This window comes from Podarcis erhardii (assembly GCF_964252035.2).
Source record: "Podarcis erhardii genome assembly, chromosome: 3".
Classification (NCBI taxonomy): domain Eukaryota; kingdom Metazoa; phylum Chordata; class Lepidosauria; order Squamata; family Lacertidae; genus Podarcis; species Podarcis erhardii.
This window is the reverse complement of record NC_138507.1, coordinates 85,600,571-85,620,298: the sequence shown is the minus strand read 5'-3', so window position 1 is coordinate 85,620,298 and position 19,728 is coordinate 85,600,571. Positions and strand designations below refer to the sequence as shown.

General features: G+C 47.7%; 1 protein-coding gene across 3 annotated transcripts in view; it reads right to left on the bottom strand.

Annotated features, from left to right (window-relative positions):
* Positions 1–5,322: 5,322 nt before the first annotated feature.
* SLC29A1 (solute carrier family 29 member 1 (Augustine blood group)) overlaps positions 5,323–19,728 on the bottom strand; it is a 79,523-nt gene continuing 65,117 nt past the window's right edge. For all 3 annotated transcript variants that reach the window (XM_081856080.1, XM_081856078.1, XM_081856079.1), the window contains exons 5-13: positions 19,522–19,661; positions 18,737–18,871; positions 18,186–18,283; positions 16,972–17,068; positions 15,464–15,555; positions 15,213–15,321; positions 13,831–13,916; positions 8,558–8,757; positions 5,323–6,075 (exon numbers count right to left, since the gene is read on the bottom strand). In XM_081856080.1, the coding sequence (XP_081712206.1) occupies positions 5,964–6,075; positions 8,558–8,757; positions 13,831–13,916; positions 15,213–15,321; positions 15,464–15,555; positions 16,972–17,068; positions 18,186–18,283; positions 18,737–18,871; positions 19,522–19,661 (1,069 nt within the window). In that variant the 3' untranslated portion in view covers positions 5,323–5,963. The remainder of the gene's footprint in view (positions 6,076–8,557; positions 8,758–13,830; positions 13,917–15,212; positions 15,322–15,463; positions 15,556–16,971; positions 17,069–18,185; positions 18,284–18,736; positions 18,872–19,521; positions 19,662–19,728) is intronic.

The following is a 19,728-nucleotide window of genomic DNA, read 5'->3' as shown; positions in this document are numbered from 1 at the left end:
CAGACTCCTGTAGACGAGATTCTCTCACTAATACTAATAATAATAAAGTATATTTGTGGAAAGGAATGCTGTTAAACTAGGACAAAGAGCTAAAGAGAGCCAGTTCAAAATCAGGGGCATGTAAATATGTTACTTTTACAAACACGAAAAATGCCCAAACCCAATTTAAGCATCAAGTGTAGAAACAGGGCCGAAACTAGGCTTTATTTCACCCGGTTAAAGACCTAATGTGGCACACCCGGGGTGCACAATTGCATCCAGACATACAAAGGCTGGGAGCCTCAATGGCGCCTATAACTATCCATGTGTCTACAATTTCTCTCCGCATGTTGCTTTGTGGGGCCTTGGCCCTGAAAAGCAGCTAATAAATAATTGGAATGCACGAATGAAAACAGAGATATGTGCTCGACTGTGAGTTGCGCTCCTCTCCTCACACACTGGAGAAGGAACGTCCTTGCCCTGCTACAGCTTCGTCTCTCAGGCTGGAGCTGACATTGTGGGACCCACAAGATCTTTCCCTCTTAAGTGAAAGAGAAAGCTGTGGGAGGAAACGCAGAGGCTCTGGAGCCGATTCAGTTCTCCCGCCTCCCCCAGATCTTTTAATAGCCAGATTACTACACATTTCCTGTAATCGAAGGAGAGCCCTTGCGTTCGAAAGCCCAAGGCAGGGCAATGGGGCCCTACACGCTTTTCGTTCAAAGCCCTGACTCCGCTTCCCGCCCCGCCCCGCCTTGTGTCTGTGGACAAAAGCACTCTGTACATGCCCAGAGGCGCTCTCGTCTATTGCTGTGTGCGTTCCCGTTCTCAACTCAGGCACCTGAATGCTTCCTATGGGCTGGTTTGCTTATAAACGCCCGCGGAGAGCAAGGACCAAATGGGCACTACAGACAATCGCTGCTCCCGAACGGAATCACGGCTCCCAGACGCAGATTTGCTTTGCGAGAACCCTCCCGGTGTACGCATGCGCAGTCGCGCTCCCTCGAGGTGCGAGGCGGAGCCGCCGCCGCCGGGTTTGATTGGCGTGCGACGGCGAGGCTGTGCGGGGACTATTTTTCTTGAGGTACTCTGCATGGGTGGCGTAGGGAGACGGTTGGCTGTGCTGCGACCTCCTTCCAGTAGTTTCTTCGCGAGGCTCCTCGCTCCCTCCCTCCCTCCCTGTTCGGGTTGTGGCTTTCTTTTACCTCGCGCCCGCTTTCCCGCCTTGCGGGAATGCTTCTGACGCAGCGGCGGGCTCATTGCGTGGCCACCAGGGGGAGCCTTAACTCAGGCCTCTGCCGCACAAGCCGTGCATTTAAACCACCCAGACCCCCAAGAATGCTGGGAACTGTAGCTTAGCTCTACACAGAACTACAATTCCCAGCACCCTTAAACTACATTTCCCGGGATTCTTTTTTGGTTGTGGTGTGCTTTAAATGCGTCGTGCTCACCCATAAGATCCAGCAACCAGAGCGCCATGCAAATGTCAATAAATAGTTCTGAAATCTAGGATTTTGTGTGTGTGTGAGGACCAGAATTGAACCCAGCTAGCATTCTCCCCATCACCACCATAATTTTTCTTGATTTCAACAGTGCCGTTTGGTGTGGGGGAGGGACACATTTTGGCCATCTACTAAAAACCACCAGAATATTACCAATAAATCCTGATTTGCTTTCTGCCTGGCCTACCTCTGTATAGGCCAGATAGCACAGTGGTACCTCGGGTTAAGAACTTAATTCGTTCCGGAGGTCCATTCTTAACCTGAAACTGTTCTTAACCTGAAGCACCACTTTGGCTAATGGGGCCTCCTGGTGCCGCCGGAGCATGATTTCTATTCTCATGCTGAAGCAAAGTTCTTAACCCGGGGTAATATTTCTGGGTTAGCGGAGTCTGTAACCTGAAGTGTATGTAACCTGAAGCGTACGTAACCCGAGGTACCACTGTAATTGTATTTATTTTTGTTTGTGTAACTCAGGGGTAGTCAACCTTTTTATACCTACTGCCCACTAATGCATCTTTCTTGATAGTAAAATTTCCTTACCGCCCACCAGTGCTTGATGGAAGGAGGATTCAGCAAGTGCCGTAAAACCCCCTACCGCCCACCTAGAATCCTGAAACGCCTACTAGTGGGCGGTAGGGACCAGGCTGACAACCCTGGTGTAACTGGTGCTGCAAAAGCAAGAGGGGCTGCCTTGGCCAGGTGCCCAGCAAGCCATGAGAGGGTTCAAAAGTGGCCCCAAAGTTCACTGTGGGTGACCTCTCAGCCTAGCCTGCTTCACAGGCCTGTTTGTGAAGATGATAAAATGGGGTAACTTCATCCTTGTGCTATCATGTGCCCACCACTCTGGAATCCCTGGAGGAAGAGGCGGGGGATATAAATGTGAGAGACAAAATACGGTAGATACAAGGGGAAACTGTCACTCCGCTGCCGCCCCCTAAGCTTTATATATCTTAGTAGGAATTTGAACCGGCATCTCCTGCCCACTAACAATGGCCCCATCTGCACTTTACATTTAAAGTAGCATCATACCACTTTAAATTCATGGCTTCCCCCCCCAAAGAATCCTGGGAAATGTAGCACGTTAAGGATGCTGAGAGTTCTTAGGAGGCGCCTAGTCCCATCAGAAAGCTACAACTCCCAGAGTTCCCTGGGAAGAGAGATTGAGTGTTAAACTGCTCTGCTCCAAAAGGATCTCTTCAATCTGAGTGAATCGCTATTAATGTGAAAAATGCAGTTCCGTGTAAGAAAGTAAAGTTGGGGCAAAAAATCCTAACTTTACCTAGATGCTTATTATGGGATTGGAACAGACAGTAACTGTCCAGGAAAAAGATGCATAGTAGATAGCTCCATGAAAATGTTGAACTGGTGAATCTCACGCTAGGACCATAGCTGTCAACCTTCCATTTTTTTGCGGGAAATTCCCTTATTCCAGCGCCGTTTCCCGCTGCTATTCCGGATTGTTAGATATCCCGTAGACTGTCTCCGGGACAGGTGAGGCTGCTGACCCCTTATTTTCAAGGCTGCTGATCCCTTATTTTCAAATCTGAAAGTTGACAGTTATGGCTAGGATCTCTAAGAAAGGGAACAACAACAAAACTATCCATATCATAATGCCAATATACAAACATCTATAGTTCAGTCAAACTTTGAATACTGTACTGTGTACAGTTTTGGTCACTACATTTCAACAAGGGTATCGTAGAGCTGTCTTAAAATGGGACTCAAATGTTTGCTCGGATATAAAATTTCAGGGAAATATATTTTGAGAATGAGTTTTTTTAAAAAACCAACTTTTGCCTTGCAGTATAGAAATATGGGACGCGGGTGGCGCTGTGGGTAAAACCTCAGCGCCTAGGACTTGCCGATCGTCAGGTCGGCGGTTCGAATCCCCGCAGCGGGGTGCGCTCCCATCGTTCGGTCCCAGCGCCTGCCAACCTAGCAGTTTGAAAGCACCCCTGGGTGCAAGTAGATAAATAGGGACCACTTACTAGTGGGAAGGTAAACGGCATTTCCGTGTGCTGCGCTGGCTCGCCAGATGCAGCTTGTCACGCTGGCCACGTGACCCTGAAGTGTCTGTGGACAGTGCTGGCTCCCGGCCTCTTAAGTGAGATGGGCACACAACCCTAGAGTCGGACACGACTGGCCCGTACGGGCAGGGGTACCTTTGCCTTTACAGAAATAAGGCCAACAGGTGGTGTTCTAGCTCTACTATTGCCTTCAGAAGCCAAAGCCAATAACAAGCAATGTTTGGAAAGCTTTACCTCTTGTAGTTGACATTTGTCTACTTATACTTAACACTTCTCCCCCTCCCCCCTTGAATGTTGTACCACCTCCAGCCCCCCCCCCCGCCCACCAGCTGAAGTTTCCAGATACAAAATTGCAGTAACTAGTGGAAAAATTGTGAAAGTATTATTTTCTGGAGTGGAGCTGAGTAGGCAAGACATTCTGCCTAGAACTTCTCTCCACCCATTGTTCTTTGTGGTGGGAAATGGGTGAAGGGAGTTTCAAAATGCAAACTGCCTGCAGAGCATTTAACATAACTCAGTCCTCGTAGTTCGTTCAGTGCTAACACGCCATCAACCTTTTAACAGGTCTGGTCATTTCTTCTAGTAGTGTTTGGCTGTGCTCTCACCCAAGTGCTGGATGCAATCTCATCCAAGTGCTCTTCCCCTAATTTCCCTCTTCATATTTAACCATTTTAATAATTAACAATTCTGCAGTCCTATACACACGCTGTGGGTTAAACCACAGAGCCTAAGGCTTGCCGATCAGAAGGCTGGCGGTTTGAATCCCCATGACAGGGTGAGCTCCCGTTGCTCGGTCCCTGCTCCTGCCAACCTAGCAGTTCGAAAGCACATCAAAGTGCAAGTAGATAAATAGGCACCACTCTGGCGGGAAGGTAAATGGCGTTTCCGTGCGCTGCTCTGGTTCGCCAGAAGCGGCTTAGTCATGCTGGCCACATGGCCCGGAAGCTGTATGCCGGCTCCCTCAGCCAATAAAGCGAGATGAGCACCGCAACCCCAGAGTCGGCCACAACTGGACCTAATGGTCAGGGGTCCCTTTACCTTTACTTTATACACACTTACAACAGAACTTCTCTGCAGGCATATATGGAATGTGCTGTTCATTGCGAACCTTTACCTCCCATACACTTTACTCCACACCTTTCACAAGATAAGGTTCCAGGCATGTTTTTTAATTATAAAAAAGCAGTCCTATTTTTAACGCATCTCCTAATTTAATAATACAAATCTCTTCCACACACTAGAGGACTACGAGCTTCTCCCCCCCCAAAAAAATAATAAAAAATATATATCACAAGCATTGCCTTTTTTTAAACAGAGTACAAACAAAACAACTACAATCCTGAGCTTTATAAATCCAAGGAGGGCAGGAGACAAGCTGAGAATGGATTGCAAGTGCCTTGGGCCTTTGCTCTAAACAACCAGGGCAGGGGAGGGTATGGGATGAGGTCTGCCATCCACTATAGCATTTCCTGAATTCCATGCATTAAAATGCACTCCTTCGGTGCTGCCACCTGGTGACCATGTGAGTAGAAAGTTGTCAAAGACATGGAGGCAGTTTTAAAACTGGGGCATGTTCTGTTTGTATACAAAATGGCAAATGCACACACATATTTACAAAGGCAAAGTAATAGGGAGTAATTCGAGACTCCAGGACTATGGCTGTCGAAAGCAATGCTCTCCATCATTGGCTTGCTCAGTCATATTCTCTCTCTCTCTCTCTCTCTCTCTCTCTATATATATATATTCACACATACACACTTCCGCCAGTTATGGGTCAGGAGTAGTCTTCCTCCTCGGACTTGGCACTCTTACCAGAAACCAGCTATGCCTTGGGGAAATGTGGCTTGGGAGTGCCAGAAGTCCACCTCAAGAGAAGGGTTGCCTTCCAGAGGCAGGACAGGACACCTGATTGACAGAACTCTGGGTATAACCTCTAATTATTGCCAAAACATTGGGATTTCCCCCATCAGATAGCAGATGCCAGATAAGCTTGGACACTTAGGAGCAAGTCCTTCCAACCAAAGCAGGGGTGGGAGACTGAAGTGGCAGTGAGGTGCAGGGGAAGAATCCCTTTAACGGAGCAGCGGAGACTGCAATGGTGTTCAAAAAAATAGAAGCAGGGCAGACATTCTTAAGCCAGTCCCCCATAAGGAAACACAGTAAATGGTCCTGGGTTTGGGAGGCAGGACAGACAAACATCCCGATGTCAACGGGAGCACGGCGGGTTGGCACAATCCTTGGAAGTGGAGGTCATTCACAGCTGGCAGTAGAAAAGATGGGAAGGCTGGGCGTATTGCACAGAAGAGGAGCCAGGCCGCTAGTGCAGCCCCACTGCAGGCCAAGAAGTGCTTGAGTCAGCTAAGGCAGTGAATTCCCGGGCAGCAGGCAAAACATGTTCCCTGGCGCTGTGGCCTCTCTGAGCTGATCCTCTGCCCGCAAAGCACTCAGAGTGTGTCTGTTAGATGGCTAGTCGGATTGGGAAGGAAAGGACAGCCCCCAAGGCCAGGCCCAACGAGAGGAAGAATGCCATGATGGTCCCAGCCGTCTCTGCTTCGTGGGACAGCACTTTCCTAGTGGGGGAAGGAAGGAGAAAACCTGGTCAGTTCAGGGCCGGCACCCTGTTACCCAAGCCACCAACTGCTTGCACACAGTCCTTTCAGTGAGTCAGCCCAACAAAGGGTTTCAGACAGCAGACATGCTAGCTCTGCCCAGAGATGCCAGGGGCATGTAGCTGGGCTTGCTTATATTCTTCCCTTCGCCTCTCCCATTTAAGAGTGTAAGCACCTTGGGGCAGAGGCCTGCCTTTAAGGTTTCGTTTGTTTCCGTCACTCTGTAGGCACCAGTGTGCCGAGTGCATGGGCAGCGCTGTGCAGAAAACCCAGGCAATAGCTTGCTAATCCCAAACCAGAAATGCAGAGGTGGCCCAACATTATGCTGCTAAGGGAGCTCAAGGGAAGCACAAACCCTGCCTGCAGCTCCCACCTTGGCATATCTGGTTGATGGACTGAAGCTGGGGCCTCAAGCACTAGAAAGGAGCTGGCAAGATGGTTGGGATTAACTAGAATCATAGAACTGTAGAGTTGGAAGGGACCCCGAGGGCCACCTAGTCCAACCCCCTACAATGCAGGAATCTCAACACAGGGTGCCCCATCCAATTTTAGACCAGACCGGACCCTGCTTAGCTTTGCAAATGTGCTAGCAGTTTTATTGCTGCACCACTACCTCAGGAGTGAAGAATGTTCAGTCCTCTCTATCTGGCCCTAGGGCCTCTCACCAGGCCACACCCATCCCCAGCCGTGCCACATCACTGTTCCTCTCCCACACCCTCATCAACTTGTTTGTTTGCATCACTGTAATGTGTCCTTGAACTCTGATAAAGCCTCTTGCTTGCCTGGATGGGGTTGTGTTTGACTGGCTACTGTACATATTTTGACTATTAATGACATGGCGGTGCCATGCGTAAAACAGCACCATCTAGTGGAAGTCGGGAGGTATTGATATTCATCATTTTTGGTGGAAGCTGAAAGCTTATTTCAGGGTGTGCTTATTGTAGGGTTGCCCAAAACAAAACAAAGCATTTTGTACATATTTTGGCTATTATTGAGATCATTACATCATAATAAAATATCATACTATTATTGTTATTATTATTATTATGTAGGCTATCATTGAAACACCCAAACAACGCCTCACACGGCCCAATAATCAGCTGATGGTGCTTTGCAAGCTGTGCCTCTACCTGCACATTTTGATTTCAAGGGCAGGCAAAAATACAGGTCATCAGGTGTCTGACAGGTGGGTGGAGCAGCACTTTGCACAGGGCTCTTCAGTGCCTACAACCGCTCCCCCCTTCAGCTCAGTAGGGTGGGTGGGTGGGGGGGTTGTGGCTTGGCTGCAATGGCCTCACAGACCAAATGAGAAGGCATGGAAGACCTAATTAGCCCCGCACGACAGAAACTCCCCACCACTGATCTAGTGTTTTGCAGAGTGTGGAAAGCTGGGGTGCACACAGGTTGACGGAAACATGAAGCAACGTGAGGCAGATACAAATAGAATCCTTGTCTATCTACAATGCCCTAGATTTTGAAGTGGTTTCAGATGGAGGCAATGCTGTGCTTTGCCACGTGTTTGGAGGTAGTCTCCTGCTGTGAAAAATTCCCTGAACCCAAGGAAATTGCTGGGGACCAATGTGGTAGACCAGTGGTTTTCAACCAGTGTGCCGTGGCCCCCTGCGGTGCCTTGAATGATGGCAACACAGGCCTCTGTCCCTCTTTTCCTCTCGCATCTCTGCCTCCCAAAGGCTTGCACAGCTGTTTGTTGCAGCAGCTACAAGCTCAAGAGGCGGAAGGAGGAAGCAAGCAAGCAGGTGAGGAAGCCCAGCCAGCCAGTCCACCAGCCCTTGCTGTTGGGAATGGACAGACTGGTAGGAGGCCAAGCAGGCGGTGTGCTGGCCTTTCTTGGGCTTGCTGTGTGCAAGACCTGCTTGGGAGCTGAGTGCCTGATGCTGAAGGCAGGAGCCTTTCTGCCATGCAAGCCCAGCAGTGCCCGCTGCTGGCTACCAAGTGAGTAAGGCCTCACATTCACCTCTGGCCAGTCTTTGTCAGGTTGCTATGGGTGGGGGCATCCTCTTCCCAGTCCCTTGAGGGGTGGTGCGAGGAGGCACCTCTCTTTGGGGCAGGGGGTGCAGCTCAGAGACCAGAGGACTCCCAAGGAGAGAGGAGAAAAGGCTGAGGGAACACTCCACAAGGGAGGGTGTTCGAAAAAGGGTGAGGGGTTGCCAGCTCTGCAGGCAAGGTGTGACACAACTGGGCTCCTGAGCCCCACAGGGGTGCCACAGAAAGAATGTAGCTGGTCAAGGGAGCTGTGGACTTGAAAAGGTTGAAAACCTCTGTGGCAGACGACTACTAGTCATCAAGTGCAATTTGGGCTGCAATGATAGCCCCTCAGGCAAGCTCCATGCCAGTTCCCATAGAGCAGAAGAAGCAGAGTCTGGCAAGAGTTCAAGTTTGGCCTTTTTGCTCAGGCCTGCCTTCCTCTCAGGTGATTACTCACTTGGGTCCAAAGCACATGCAGAGACTGGCCAGGTAGCCATTGGAGATGGAGAAGAAGAACATGAAGACGATGTACCAGGCATCATGGGCAAAGAGGACAGGCAGGTGTCTGCGTGGGCCCACATTACACAGCATGAAGAGGGGGATGAAGACCACACGGGCAACCACCATGATGGGCAGCAGGCGGCTGTCCTTCCCAGGCTGTAGGAAATGGGGGAGAAGAAAATTAATAGTTGTCAGGCTTTGGGGAATTCTATCCCTCCCCTGGTGGCAGCAAGAAGCAGAGAAAACAAGGAAGAGTTCTTACTAATGAGTTTATTCAATCATCACGGCGAGAGACAAAGGAACGCAGTCTGTATCCTGTTAATGGCGTTGCTCCAACTGATCTCCCCTCTCCCTTCCTAGCAACAGCACTTCCCCTTATGGTGGCCACCAGGGGCTAATTGCTCTTGCACTCTCAATGAATGCCAAATTCTGGGAGAAGCAGGGTCAGAAATACTCTCCAGTGATAATGTGTCACCTGGCTGCTCTCTCTCTGTCTCCTCCTTCTCTTCTCCCAACTCTTCTGTTCACCTGTCTCTGAGCTGTGACCTTCCTCAAACCACTGCTGTAATTCAATACTGCCTTCCTCTTCTATGGAAGCTTTGGGGGGGGGGGATCTCCACCATTCCTCATCAAGCTCATCCCCTTCAGTCCAGTCCCTGACAGCAGTAAGCTGCTGGTATTTCCTCCCAATGCAAGTAGCTTCAGAGGAGCAATTTTGGTCAGTTTTGCAACTGGGTTGTAAGGGCTAAACTCCTCTTTCTATTGAAATCCTGGTATTTATCAGATGCATCAGCAGATAGATAGGTATATTTCAGAGTATGCATGTTACATTTAACATCAAACACATTTTATGTCACTTCTCCTTTGGCTCCATGCTATAGAATCTCCCTGCTCATTCTCCCTGCTCACTGGAAGACTTATTGTTCTCTGGGTGGACTGAGAATATACAACAGTACAAACTGCAGCTCTGTGCTCTTAATTCTGCAATTGTTAAATGGGGAGGTGGGCTCCCAATATTATTCTGTATTTAAAACAGCACTTGTTTAGTTGTGATTTAGTTGACCAAAGCAACTGACAAAACTATTTCTTATTTTGAACATCTTTATCCTAGTTTGTACCTGTACTAGATTTGAAACTGTTTTTACATATAAAAGTGTTCTTGTTACAATTTTTTTATATATATATGAAATTGCGCAATTGTTTTTATTGCAAACATCAATAAGGAGCTATTTTGTGGGAAATGAATATAATAAATGGAGTTAAGAAAAACAATAAGATCCTAAGGGAAAAGAGAACAAAGTCATGCCTGAGCCAAAAGCAACCATCAGGAAAACAACAACCCATACATATAAATTGAATCACTGCCCCATGGAGCCTTCGGTCTATTCGTTTCCATGAGGGTACAGATTTGCTCAGCAAATCTCATGTATGTTCAATCTAATCTACCAACATACCCCTTGTGGGTTCTGTTTCGTGAACTGCTGTTATCTTCCCACTGAAATTACACACCAGAGAGAACAGTCTGTTCCTCGCATGCATCCTTAGGCTGTGTAGTCGCAGTCTGTCGGCCAAATCACGGGGAGAAGCGTCTCCACAGAGGTCACAAAGGACATCTGGAAGTTGAGGGTTTTCCTACTTTCCCCTCTCACTGGGCACTTCCTTCCACCAAAGTGGGAGAACTGTGCAGAGCTCCACAGACACACTCCTCTGTGCCCAAGCAAAGGGAGAGCAAAGGAAAATGATCGAAAGAGCCGCTGGGTGCTTCTGCCCTGGATTGCTTGGTTTGCTGGCAATGGCAAAGCACTGCACAATAATTCCACAGATGCAATACGTGGCAAAGAAAGCAGCTGGAAAAGCCACTCACACAAACATTAACGCGCTATGGAACAGCTCACCCCTTCCCTCAGCTTTGGCAAGGGGACCTGGCAAAACCTCGATAAGTGCCTGCGTGTTGCAATGCTCACATTAGTCTCCAAAAGCCTTTCTAGATCCTTAAACCATGCACAAAGGTCAGCTAGTTCAAAAGCCTCCCAAGAGAATGTCCTTAGTGTTGGCTGACAACAGCATATCCACAATCTAAACTTGCGATGTTTTGCAGCCTAGCTCTCGACTGAGCCTTTGGGGAAAGGAGATAGCTCAGCTGCAAAGCAGGAAAACTGTGTGCTTAAAATCCTAGTACCAGGGCTGTGTAAAACCCCTACCCAAAGCCTGTCAGAGTAGGCCACACTGAGCTAGATGGTCTGATTCCATATAAGGCGGCTTCCAATGACAACATGAGGCCTGTAATTTGCCTCATAGCTATAAGCATGACTCCTGATTGAAACAGGTCAGGTGATCCTTTAATTCCCTTATTCTTGTTATACAGATAAAGAGTTCAGGACAGTACTTTAAACTGGGTTCTCCATAGCTCAGGACTGCTAGAGGACCTTCAAATTGCCTTCTTTTGCCATCATTTCTCTCTCCCTTCCCCTGCATAACCCCCACATTAAATGGATACAGCTAGCTGTAAGACTGCATAATCCTCAAGAAAGCTTCACACACACACAGAGCTACTGGCAGTCACCCAAAATGTTGTCGAACTGTTACACACATTGCTATATATATAGAGAGAGAGACAGAGAGAGACAAAGTTCTTATGAACTATTTCCATTATTTTTCCATGTACAATACTAATAAGAGCCAGAAAATACTGCCCATGTTGACAAAATGGCTTAGCGTGCACAACTGCTAAGGGATCTTTTGGTATATGCTGTCCCCATCTGTAGGGTTTACCATAGCGGCTTGATTCAGTACAGCTTTCCTTATGACCTCAACAGAATGTCCCAGCTTTTCCAAAAATTGGGGGGGGGGGAGAATCACCCACAAAGGCAGAATTATATACCTTAGCAGAGGTCAAATTCTTAGTCCTGATTTACTGGAGAACTTTCCACCAAATGGGTCATGACATTATAAAGACCAGAATTAGACTTCCTGGGGGTTTAACTAGTCCCGGTTTGCCAAATTAGCACTGGTCCCTTATCAAAACATGAGAAGCTGGATGGGCCTATATCCAGGCACTTCAATAACAGTGGGGCGAGCAGCCCTCCACCTACCTCGGTGTTGACCATGCTGTGGCGAACGAACACAACTATTATTTCTGCCAAAAGAGGAGGCAGCAGGAAAATGGATCTGCCAGAGGAAATGAGGGGCCTGGATGGATCATGAGGCTCAAACCACATACAAAGAGGCAGTCTGTGGCATCAGACTTCCCACACTGCTGTTTTGCAAGCATCTCTTTGCATGGGCTACTGTTCAGAGACCTGGCAAACGGGAGAGCAGCCAACAGACAGAGAGAAGCAAAAGGTGAAGTTGGGCTCGGACTTCCCACAGAGGTCTATTGACTCAGACCAGGATGGGGTCTCTTACTGGTGTGCACCAATATATTTATCCGAACTGCAGGGGCCTAGGCCAAAGTGGTGAGCTGTAGTGCAGGTGCTCATCTTGCAGAGAGGCCCAAGAGGAAACCTGTTTCTCACAACCCTCGAGAAGAAGGCCTCCATCCACAGATCTTGGGCTGGGCTGCCAGAGCCCTTTCTCTGTTGACTGGCCCCCAGCACGCCGCCTCTGTGCTGTACCAGACCGCCTGCTCATTGAGAGACTGCAAGCGTGGGCTTGTTTACTAGAGTCTGCAATCGGTGAGGTGTTTTTCTCCAAGCCGCATACATGGGGGCGGGGGACACAGAGGTGTGCCTCTTTCATGTGCCAAGCAAAACCATGAGCTGTCTTTGACTCTTCCCTCCCCACCTCTGCATTTCTTATTCTTTCCACGGTTGCTCATGTCTCTGGTTAGCCAAGCATCAACTTTGCCTCCCACTTTCCTTCCTGTTTTCGAAGTCTCCTCCTTTACACCCTTTTCCCCTTCCTTCACTATTCCCAGGCACTTTATTCCTCTCCAGCGACTGTGGCCTTCTGTGGTACCTTAAAGATTACACAACACACACTGACTCACCCCTCTGTCACTGCCTGGCATCTCCTGCTCTACGACAGTCAGGCAGCTCAGCTCAACTTGCCTCTCCTTAACCTTAAAACATAAGAACTAAAGGGCCAGAGGGAGACATAGCTGATCAATAAAGCTGGTTGTAATGATGGAGAGCGGCAGAGGATCCAGTGAGACTGTGGGCAGTGACCCCTTGGCAGATGCCCAACCCATGTCAACCCTTGATGCCAGGCCAATATGTTGCATGTTCCACAGAGGACCATGAGGTGAAACTGACTATGCTCAATCCAGTCAGAGGGGCATCTTAATATGAACCACAACTTCAAGAAGCAAGAGAAAGTGTGCTGTGAGGGCTATTCCTTCAACTCCATTTGTGGCACATTCTCTCTACAGATACTTATTTTCAGCTCTAACTATTCTCTACTACTCTATACAAAACTGTGAATCCATCTGCCCTCATTCAAAGGCAAAAAAACCTGGAAGAAATAATACCCACATATCTCAGATGGAAAGACAGGAAGTTTCTAAAAAGCCAACGGAGCCTGACCCAAAAAATGAAATATAAAGGTAGGGGGGAAATGGCTGTTTTTGAGTTTCTGTATCCAACTTGGGTCCAGTATATGGGCATCCTTTTCCAGCCCCCTGCTTCAGGGGTCTGTAGAATTCAGGCCCTCTCAGATCTAATTTGCGTTTTCACTAGAACCCCACAGACTCACGAGCCAAGTGCAAAAGATGCAGTTAAAATTAGAGAACGGGGTGCCTCGAAACACACTTTAGGAATTTAGTTTTTCAGTACTGGAACTGAGCACACAGTCCTTTCACCTAAAAGCCCATTCCTGGTTCGGGTTTGCTCATTTCGGCAGCTTAAATATACTTGCAAAAGGTAGGGTTGTTGTTTGCCATTGTTCAACAATTGCAAGCCAGAAATCTTTGCCCATCCAATCTCCCCCAAAATCAACAAGTATAGATCCCAATCGACTTTCTACCCATCCCAGCTCGACTTCACATGAACATGCCTTTTCTTAATAAAAACAGAAGAAGGGGCAGTTGGATCAGGCCAGCATTCTGTTCTCTCAGTGGCCAACAGATCCCTATGGGAAACCCGCAAGCAGGATTCAAGCACAAGAGCTCCCTTCCCTCCTGTGGTTTCTAGCAACTGGTATTCAGAAACATTACTGGCTGTTGTGCTAACTTGTTTAATGAGCTTTAGGAAGGGTAGGCCAATACCAATGGCCTTTCTAGTGGATACTCACCCACATGCAGACAGCTGTAAGGCTCCGACCTGCCCAGTCAAAGACATTAAACGTCAGGAAACAACAGACTGCAATAAAGTAATCAGCTGGGGAGAGAAAGAAGTGGAGAGGAGGAATCAGTTCCAGGACCTCAGTCCCCTGCTATAGTCAAACAGAGCGAGAGCAAGCCCCAGGGCTAGGCCCAGGCAAATGGTACAGAATGCTTGAGGTGCATGTAAGCCACACACTTCCGCCTTCTTTGAACATGGAACATGCTGCTGATGAAAGGAGCCCTGCAGCCATGGGTCAGTCTGTTCCTGTACCCAGTCACTATGGGAGCACTAGTGAGTGGTGAAGAAAACTCAGCCCTTTGAGATACATGCAAAAAACCCCACAACCCCTCCCAAAATAGTAGGTTAAGGACTGGGGGAAGAGCATTCCGCATCCAGGACTTGGTGGTTGTAGAAATTTCCTTCATTCTTTCCCTTTTGATACTGTTCTGTCTTATCAAAGCAGCAAAAGGTTTGCTCCATCTTCGAAGAGAGTTGAATTCAGGCAGCCGAGGAAGTGGGCATAGCTTCCTCCTACCCTGATAAGACACCCTCTGAAATCTTCTCTGTTCTCCACTGTGAAATCATACTCCCTTCTTTAGCATACTTTTCATTAACACCGCACATGAGAACTTATCTATATAATACGCATGGATTGTCACAGCCCTCTGCTATTCCTTTCCCAACAAATAATGTCGCCGATAATTGTACAGAGTCTGTTGTAGCATGAATGCATGGTGTAAATGCAGAGAGGTATGGTAAGAAGAAATAAGAAAACGTGCATGTTTTGTCCAAGCAGGATGTAGAAACTTAGACCAGGAAGGATTCATTTAATTTTCAGACCCATTTCCACCCTAGCCATTGTTGCCCATCAAATATTCTTCTTCCAACAGATAATCCTCCCTTCAAAGTCTTCCAGCTCTCCAGGCTAAACCTGCCCAGTCCACACTTAATGCCCTCCTGCTCTTACCCACAGTTGATGGTGGCCTTCTCAAACTTAATGCACTTCACAAGTTTTGGACTACAACTTCCATCAGCCCTAGCCATGCTGGATGGGTATGATGGGAATTGTAGTCCAAAACATCTGGAGAGAACAAGGTTGGGGAAGGCTGCTTTATGGGGTTACAGCTGATGATGGCGGTGTAACTTTATTCAAGCTAAGCAGGCGCCAGCCAGGTCAGTTCCTGGATAAAAGGCTGCCCAGGAGTCCCCATGTAAGGAGCTCTGAGCTCCCCAAATGAAGGGTGGGCTATTCATGTATTTATTTATTCATTAGTCTGCCCAAATCTCCCAGGGTTTGGCCATCAATAGTTCTGACCCCAGCCACTTACAATGGAGTGCATTTTCACTTACCCCAAAGTGTCTTTCCTGCAATGGTTGGTTTTACATCAGCAGTGACAGCTGGGAAGACCCCAATAGTGACAGTAAAGACAAAGCAGACACAAGCGGCCATGACCCAGATCTGGTGAAGAAAATGGAATAGGTACACATGAAGACAATTTCAGGGCAAGAAAACCCCAGAAACTTGGGTGTGGGACAGGCCCATTCCAAGGCTCAACCTCGGAAGAGCCAACTATTCCAAGGCCCATTCTAAGTTCCAATACCTTTTTGAAAATGCTCAGTACTGAAGGGTTGTGGTCTGGTGCACAGGAGGCCCCATTTGCAGCATGTGGGGGTTCCACACCATTGAGGTCATCTGCAGAAAAAGACAATGTTTAGAATGATTTCTCATGCTTTTTAAAATTTCTGATAGAGTACACTATGCCTGAGTATTTGCTGGATGCACCTGCAAACTTCCTTTAACTTGTTTTTATTATGAGTTTTCGTAGGAGGTTGTTAATAACTGGCCCACAAAAGTAAAAATAATAATAAAGAAAATCCTAACAGAGCACTAACAGATCTGGGGTAGGGACCCTGTGGCTCTCTAGACGCCATTGTACTAAAACTCTCATCATCCCAACCATTGACCATGCTTCCCAGGAATCACGGGAGCTGGAGTCCAGCAACATCTGGAGGGCCACAAATCCCCACCCCCCATGCTAGGGATATTCAAATGTTTACATTATCGGCCAATGTTCAAGCGAGAAACGCTGGGTTGGTTGGTAGAAAAGGGGAGATTATAACAGTGCACATCAATGAAGACCATCGTTCCAAAACAGGGAATAGGATACAAGTTGAGCATAAGGGTTTCATGGCTTATGTAATTTATTTATTTATACAGATAAATCATACGGAGAATAACCATGCAGAGAATAAAGAAGTAAAAATGTGTCATAAATCCAAAATACTCCCCTACAATTCCCTCTGTAGTAAGAAAGTCTTTGCCATGTGCGTGAAGTTCAGCAAGGAGTCTAATCTCTCTCTCTCAATCTCTCTGTGTATGTGTGGGTGTGGAGTTCCATAGATAGAAGCTATGCACCCAGTTACGAGGGGTGCATTTGAGCTGTGGGGAACCACCAACAGGGGCTCCACTCAAGATTTCATTGTTTGAGCCAGGATATAAGAGATCAGATGGCCCCTTATGATATCCTGGAGCTGAGTTGTTATGGTAAATTAATACAAGAACCTTGAACATGGTCCTGCAACATATGGGCAGCCACTGCAACGAGTTATGGGCTGGCAGTAGCCTCTCCCTCTCAGCGATACAGCCACAGCATTTTGCGCCAGGCGATGTGCGAGGATAGCCCCACACTGAGCGCATTGCAATAATTGCGTCTTGTGGTTACAGTGCATGAATCATTGTAGCCAGGCTATTCCTGGTGGCCATATAGTTGGCAAACCTGTCATAGATGGCAAAAGATACTCCTAATCTTACCTTGGGGAATTGCCCAAATAAAGCGGGCCACTGGTGTGTTAGAGGAGTTATCATTCGCTGCATATATTCTGTAACAGGAATGAGGAATATGTGGCTTTCCAGATGTTGGATAAAATCTGCCATCATCCTTGACCATTGGCCATTCTGTTGCAGCCCAGCAACAATTTGAGGGCCACAGATTCCTCAGCCCTGTACTAAAGCATGTTTTGACTGTTACTAAGTGCTGGTGGGGACCCCCCAACCCCATAACTGAATTGGAAGCACACTTCCCAGCCCATCATCTCTTCCTCCTTTTACCTTTCTTGATGAGGTCCATCTTGGTTTCCACCTCAGAGTAGGCCTCATGGGTCCGATATTCTGTCTTATCCTTCATGGAGTAGTAGCGGAAGAAGTCCTGTTGAGAAAACCAGGGCGTAGCATAGAACATGTGTTGGCGTGGAAGGTAAAAACAACTATAACATAGTAGTGGCAAAGGGAAAGATAATAATAATAATAATTATATATACACACACACACACACACACACACACACACAGTGGTAAAAAGGTAAAGGTACCCCTGCCCGTACGGGCCAGTCATGACAGACCCTAGGGTTGTGCGCTCATCTCACTCTAGAGGCCGGGAGCCAGCGCTGTCCGCAGACACTTCCGAGTCACGTGGCCAGTGTGATGAAGCTGCTCCAGCGAACCGGCACCAGAGCAGCACATGGAAACGCCGTTTACCTTCCCGCTATAAAGCGGTACCTATTTATTTACTTGCACTTAAGGGTGCTTTCGAACTGCTATGTGGGCAGGAGCTGGGACTGAACGACTGGAGGTGACCCCGCCGTGGGGATTCGAACCGCCGACCATGCGATTGGCAAGTCCTAGGCGCTGAGGTTTTACCTACAGCGCCACCCGCCACCTATACAGTGGTACCTCAGGTTAAGAACTTAATTCGTTCCGGAGGTCCATTCTTAACCTGAAACTGTTCTTAACCTAAAGCACCACTTTAGCTAATGGGGCCTCCTGCTGCCGTCGCGCCGCCAGAGCACGATTTCTGTTCTTATCCTGAAGCAAAGTTCTTAACCTGAAGCACTATATCTGGGTTAGCGGAGTCTGTAACCTGAAGCGTATGTAACCTGAAGCATATGTAACCCGAGGTACCACTGTATATATTATTTATACCCCCCCTATCTGGCTGGGTTTCCCAACATAATATTAAAATACAGTAACCTATTAAACATTAAAAGCTTCCTTAAACAGGGCTGCCTTCAGATGTCTTCTAAAAGTCTGGTAGTTGTTTTTCTCTTTGACATCTGGTGGGAGGGTGTTCTTAGGTGATCTTGGGAACTCTTCTGAAGCAAAAAACTGAGACTCCTTGTGGCTCCACAGACCTATTGTATAACTGAGAATGGGACACAGATCCTGCTCCCACCACCCTGCAAAATGGTGCCCATTGGCCAGGAATACAAGGAACTGCCCACTTGCCCACTATTTCAGGGCCACCTTAAGAGAAAAGAGAATCCTTACCAGACGAGGCAACATAATATAGGCGCCAATGGCCATTAGGATCACGACACAGGCGGTGATGAAGTAACCAAAGGCACTGTCTTCCAGTTTAGAGCCACCTGAAAGATTTGGAAAGAAACGGTGACTGGGGAAACTTTCCCTCCCATCTGAGGGTAAAGCAGAGGCAGCCACCTGAAAATTATGTTTCTAGGAACCTTGGGATTCCTGCTTCAAACCAGGGCGTCATCTAATGCAACCCTTTGCATGGAGGTCCAGTCACAAACCAACACACACAATGCAGGTCACCAGTGATAATGACCACAGAGCCAAGGGATATGAAGATACCAAAACTTCAAGGTTTGTACTTCACAGGCATTTGCGAAGGACAAGCCTTGCAGTTTGTGACTGAGAAGGGACATGAAGATTAGGGACCACAGAAACTAGACCCCAGTGAAGAGAAGGCCTTTTCAAGAACGTACACTAAGGGCTTCTTCTGATCTGAGATTTCATACTCCCAAGTAGTCCAGGCAGTTATGCTGAAAGGAGATGGGTGGTTGTGTAGCAATACTCACTGGCGAGAGCGCAGATCATGGCCAGAGCTGCAAATGTCCCTGCAAGGCCCTGCCCACTCATAATAGGCGCTGTGTAACTGGCAGGCAGGAGTCCTGCCAGTCCAAAGAGGCTGCCCTGGAGAATGGCACCAAAGGCTGTAGGGAGAAAAGGCAGAGAGGTGAGTGGTGGAGAGGTCTGTTGCAGAGGGGATCTTGTGACACCACCCAGTGCTGAGGAGCAGGAGGCAGCCTGAATACGCACTCTCAAGGGTAAACATGCTGCACTCAGCCTTGCTGGGGAAGGACTACTCCTTCTAGAAGCCTCCACTGCCAATTGCCAGGAGTGATGGAAGCCATAAGTCCAACAATACCTAGACAACCTTAAGTTTCCATATGCAGGCTTTACAGAGATGAAGAAGCTACCTTCTCACATCAACACTAAGTACCTCTGTCTGTCTGTCTGTCTGTCTGTCTGTCTGTCTGTCTGTCTATCATCTATCTATCTATCTATCTATCTATCTATCTATCTATCTATCTATTTTATAAAATTTTGTAAATAAATAAATAATCCTTTACCCAAGTCCTTACAATATCTTCTGCTATGAGAGTCATAGCTGTGAATTCTGACATTCCCATTCCTCCAAAGGCAATCAGGATTTGCCTTCCTGCATTCAGACAAGCTCTCTCTCTCTCTCTCTCTCTCTCTCTCTCTCTCTCTCTCCCCGTTGGTGAAGGTTTGCATGTGAGAAATGTCTATATTCCATTCTGTCAATATCAAGGCCAGTCTACAAGTGACCCACACTTACAATTGATGAAGACTATCTTGACCATGGTGATAGTGAAGAACGACAAAGGAGCCATGGAGACCTTGACTACAATGGCTGTTATCAGGAAGACCAACAGGATAGCCACCAGGCTGCATAGGATCCGAACTTGCTGAGGGATCCTAACAAGTTGACATTGACAGAGGGAGCGAGAGAAAATTGACTGATTGTTTGATATGCATTCAAATG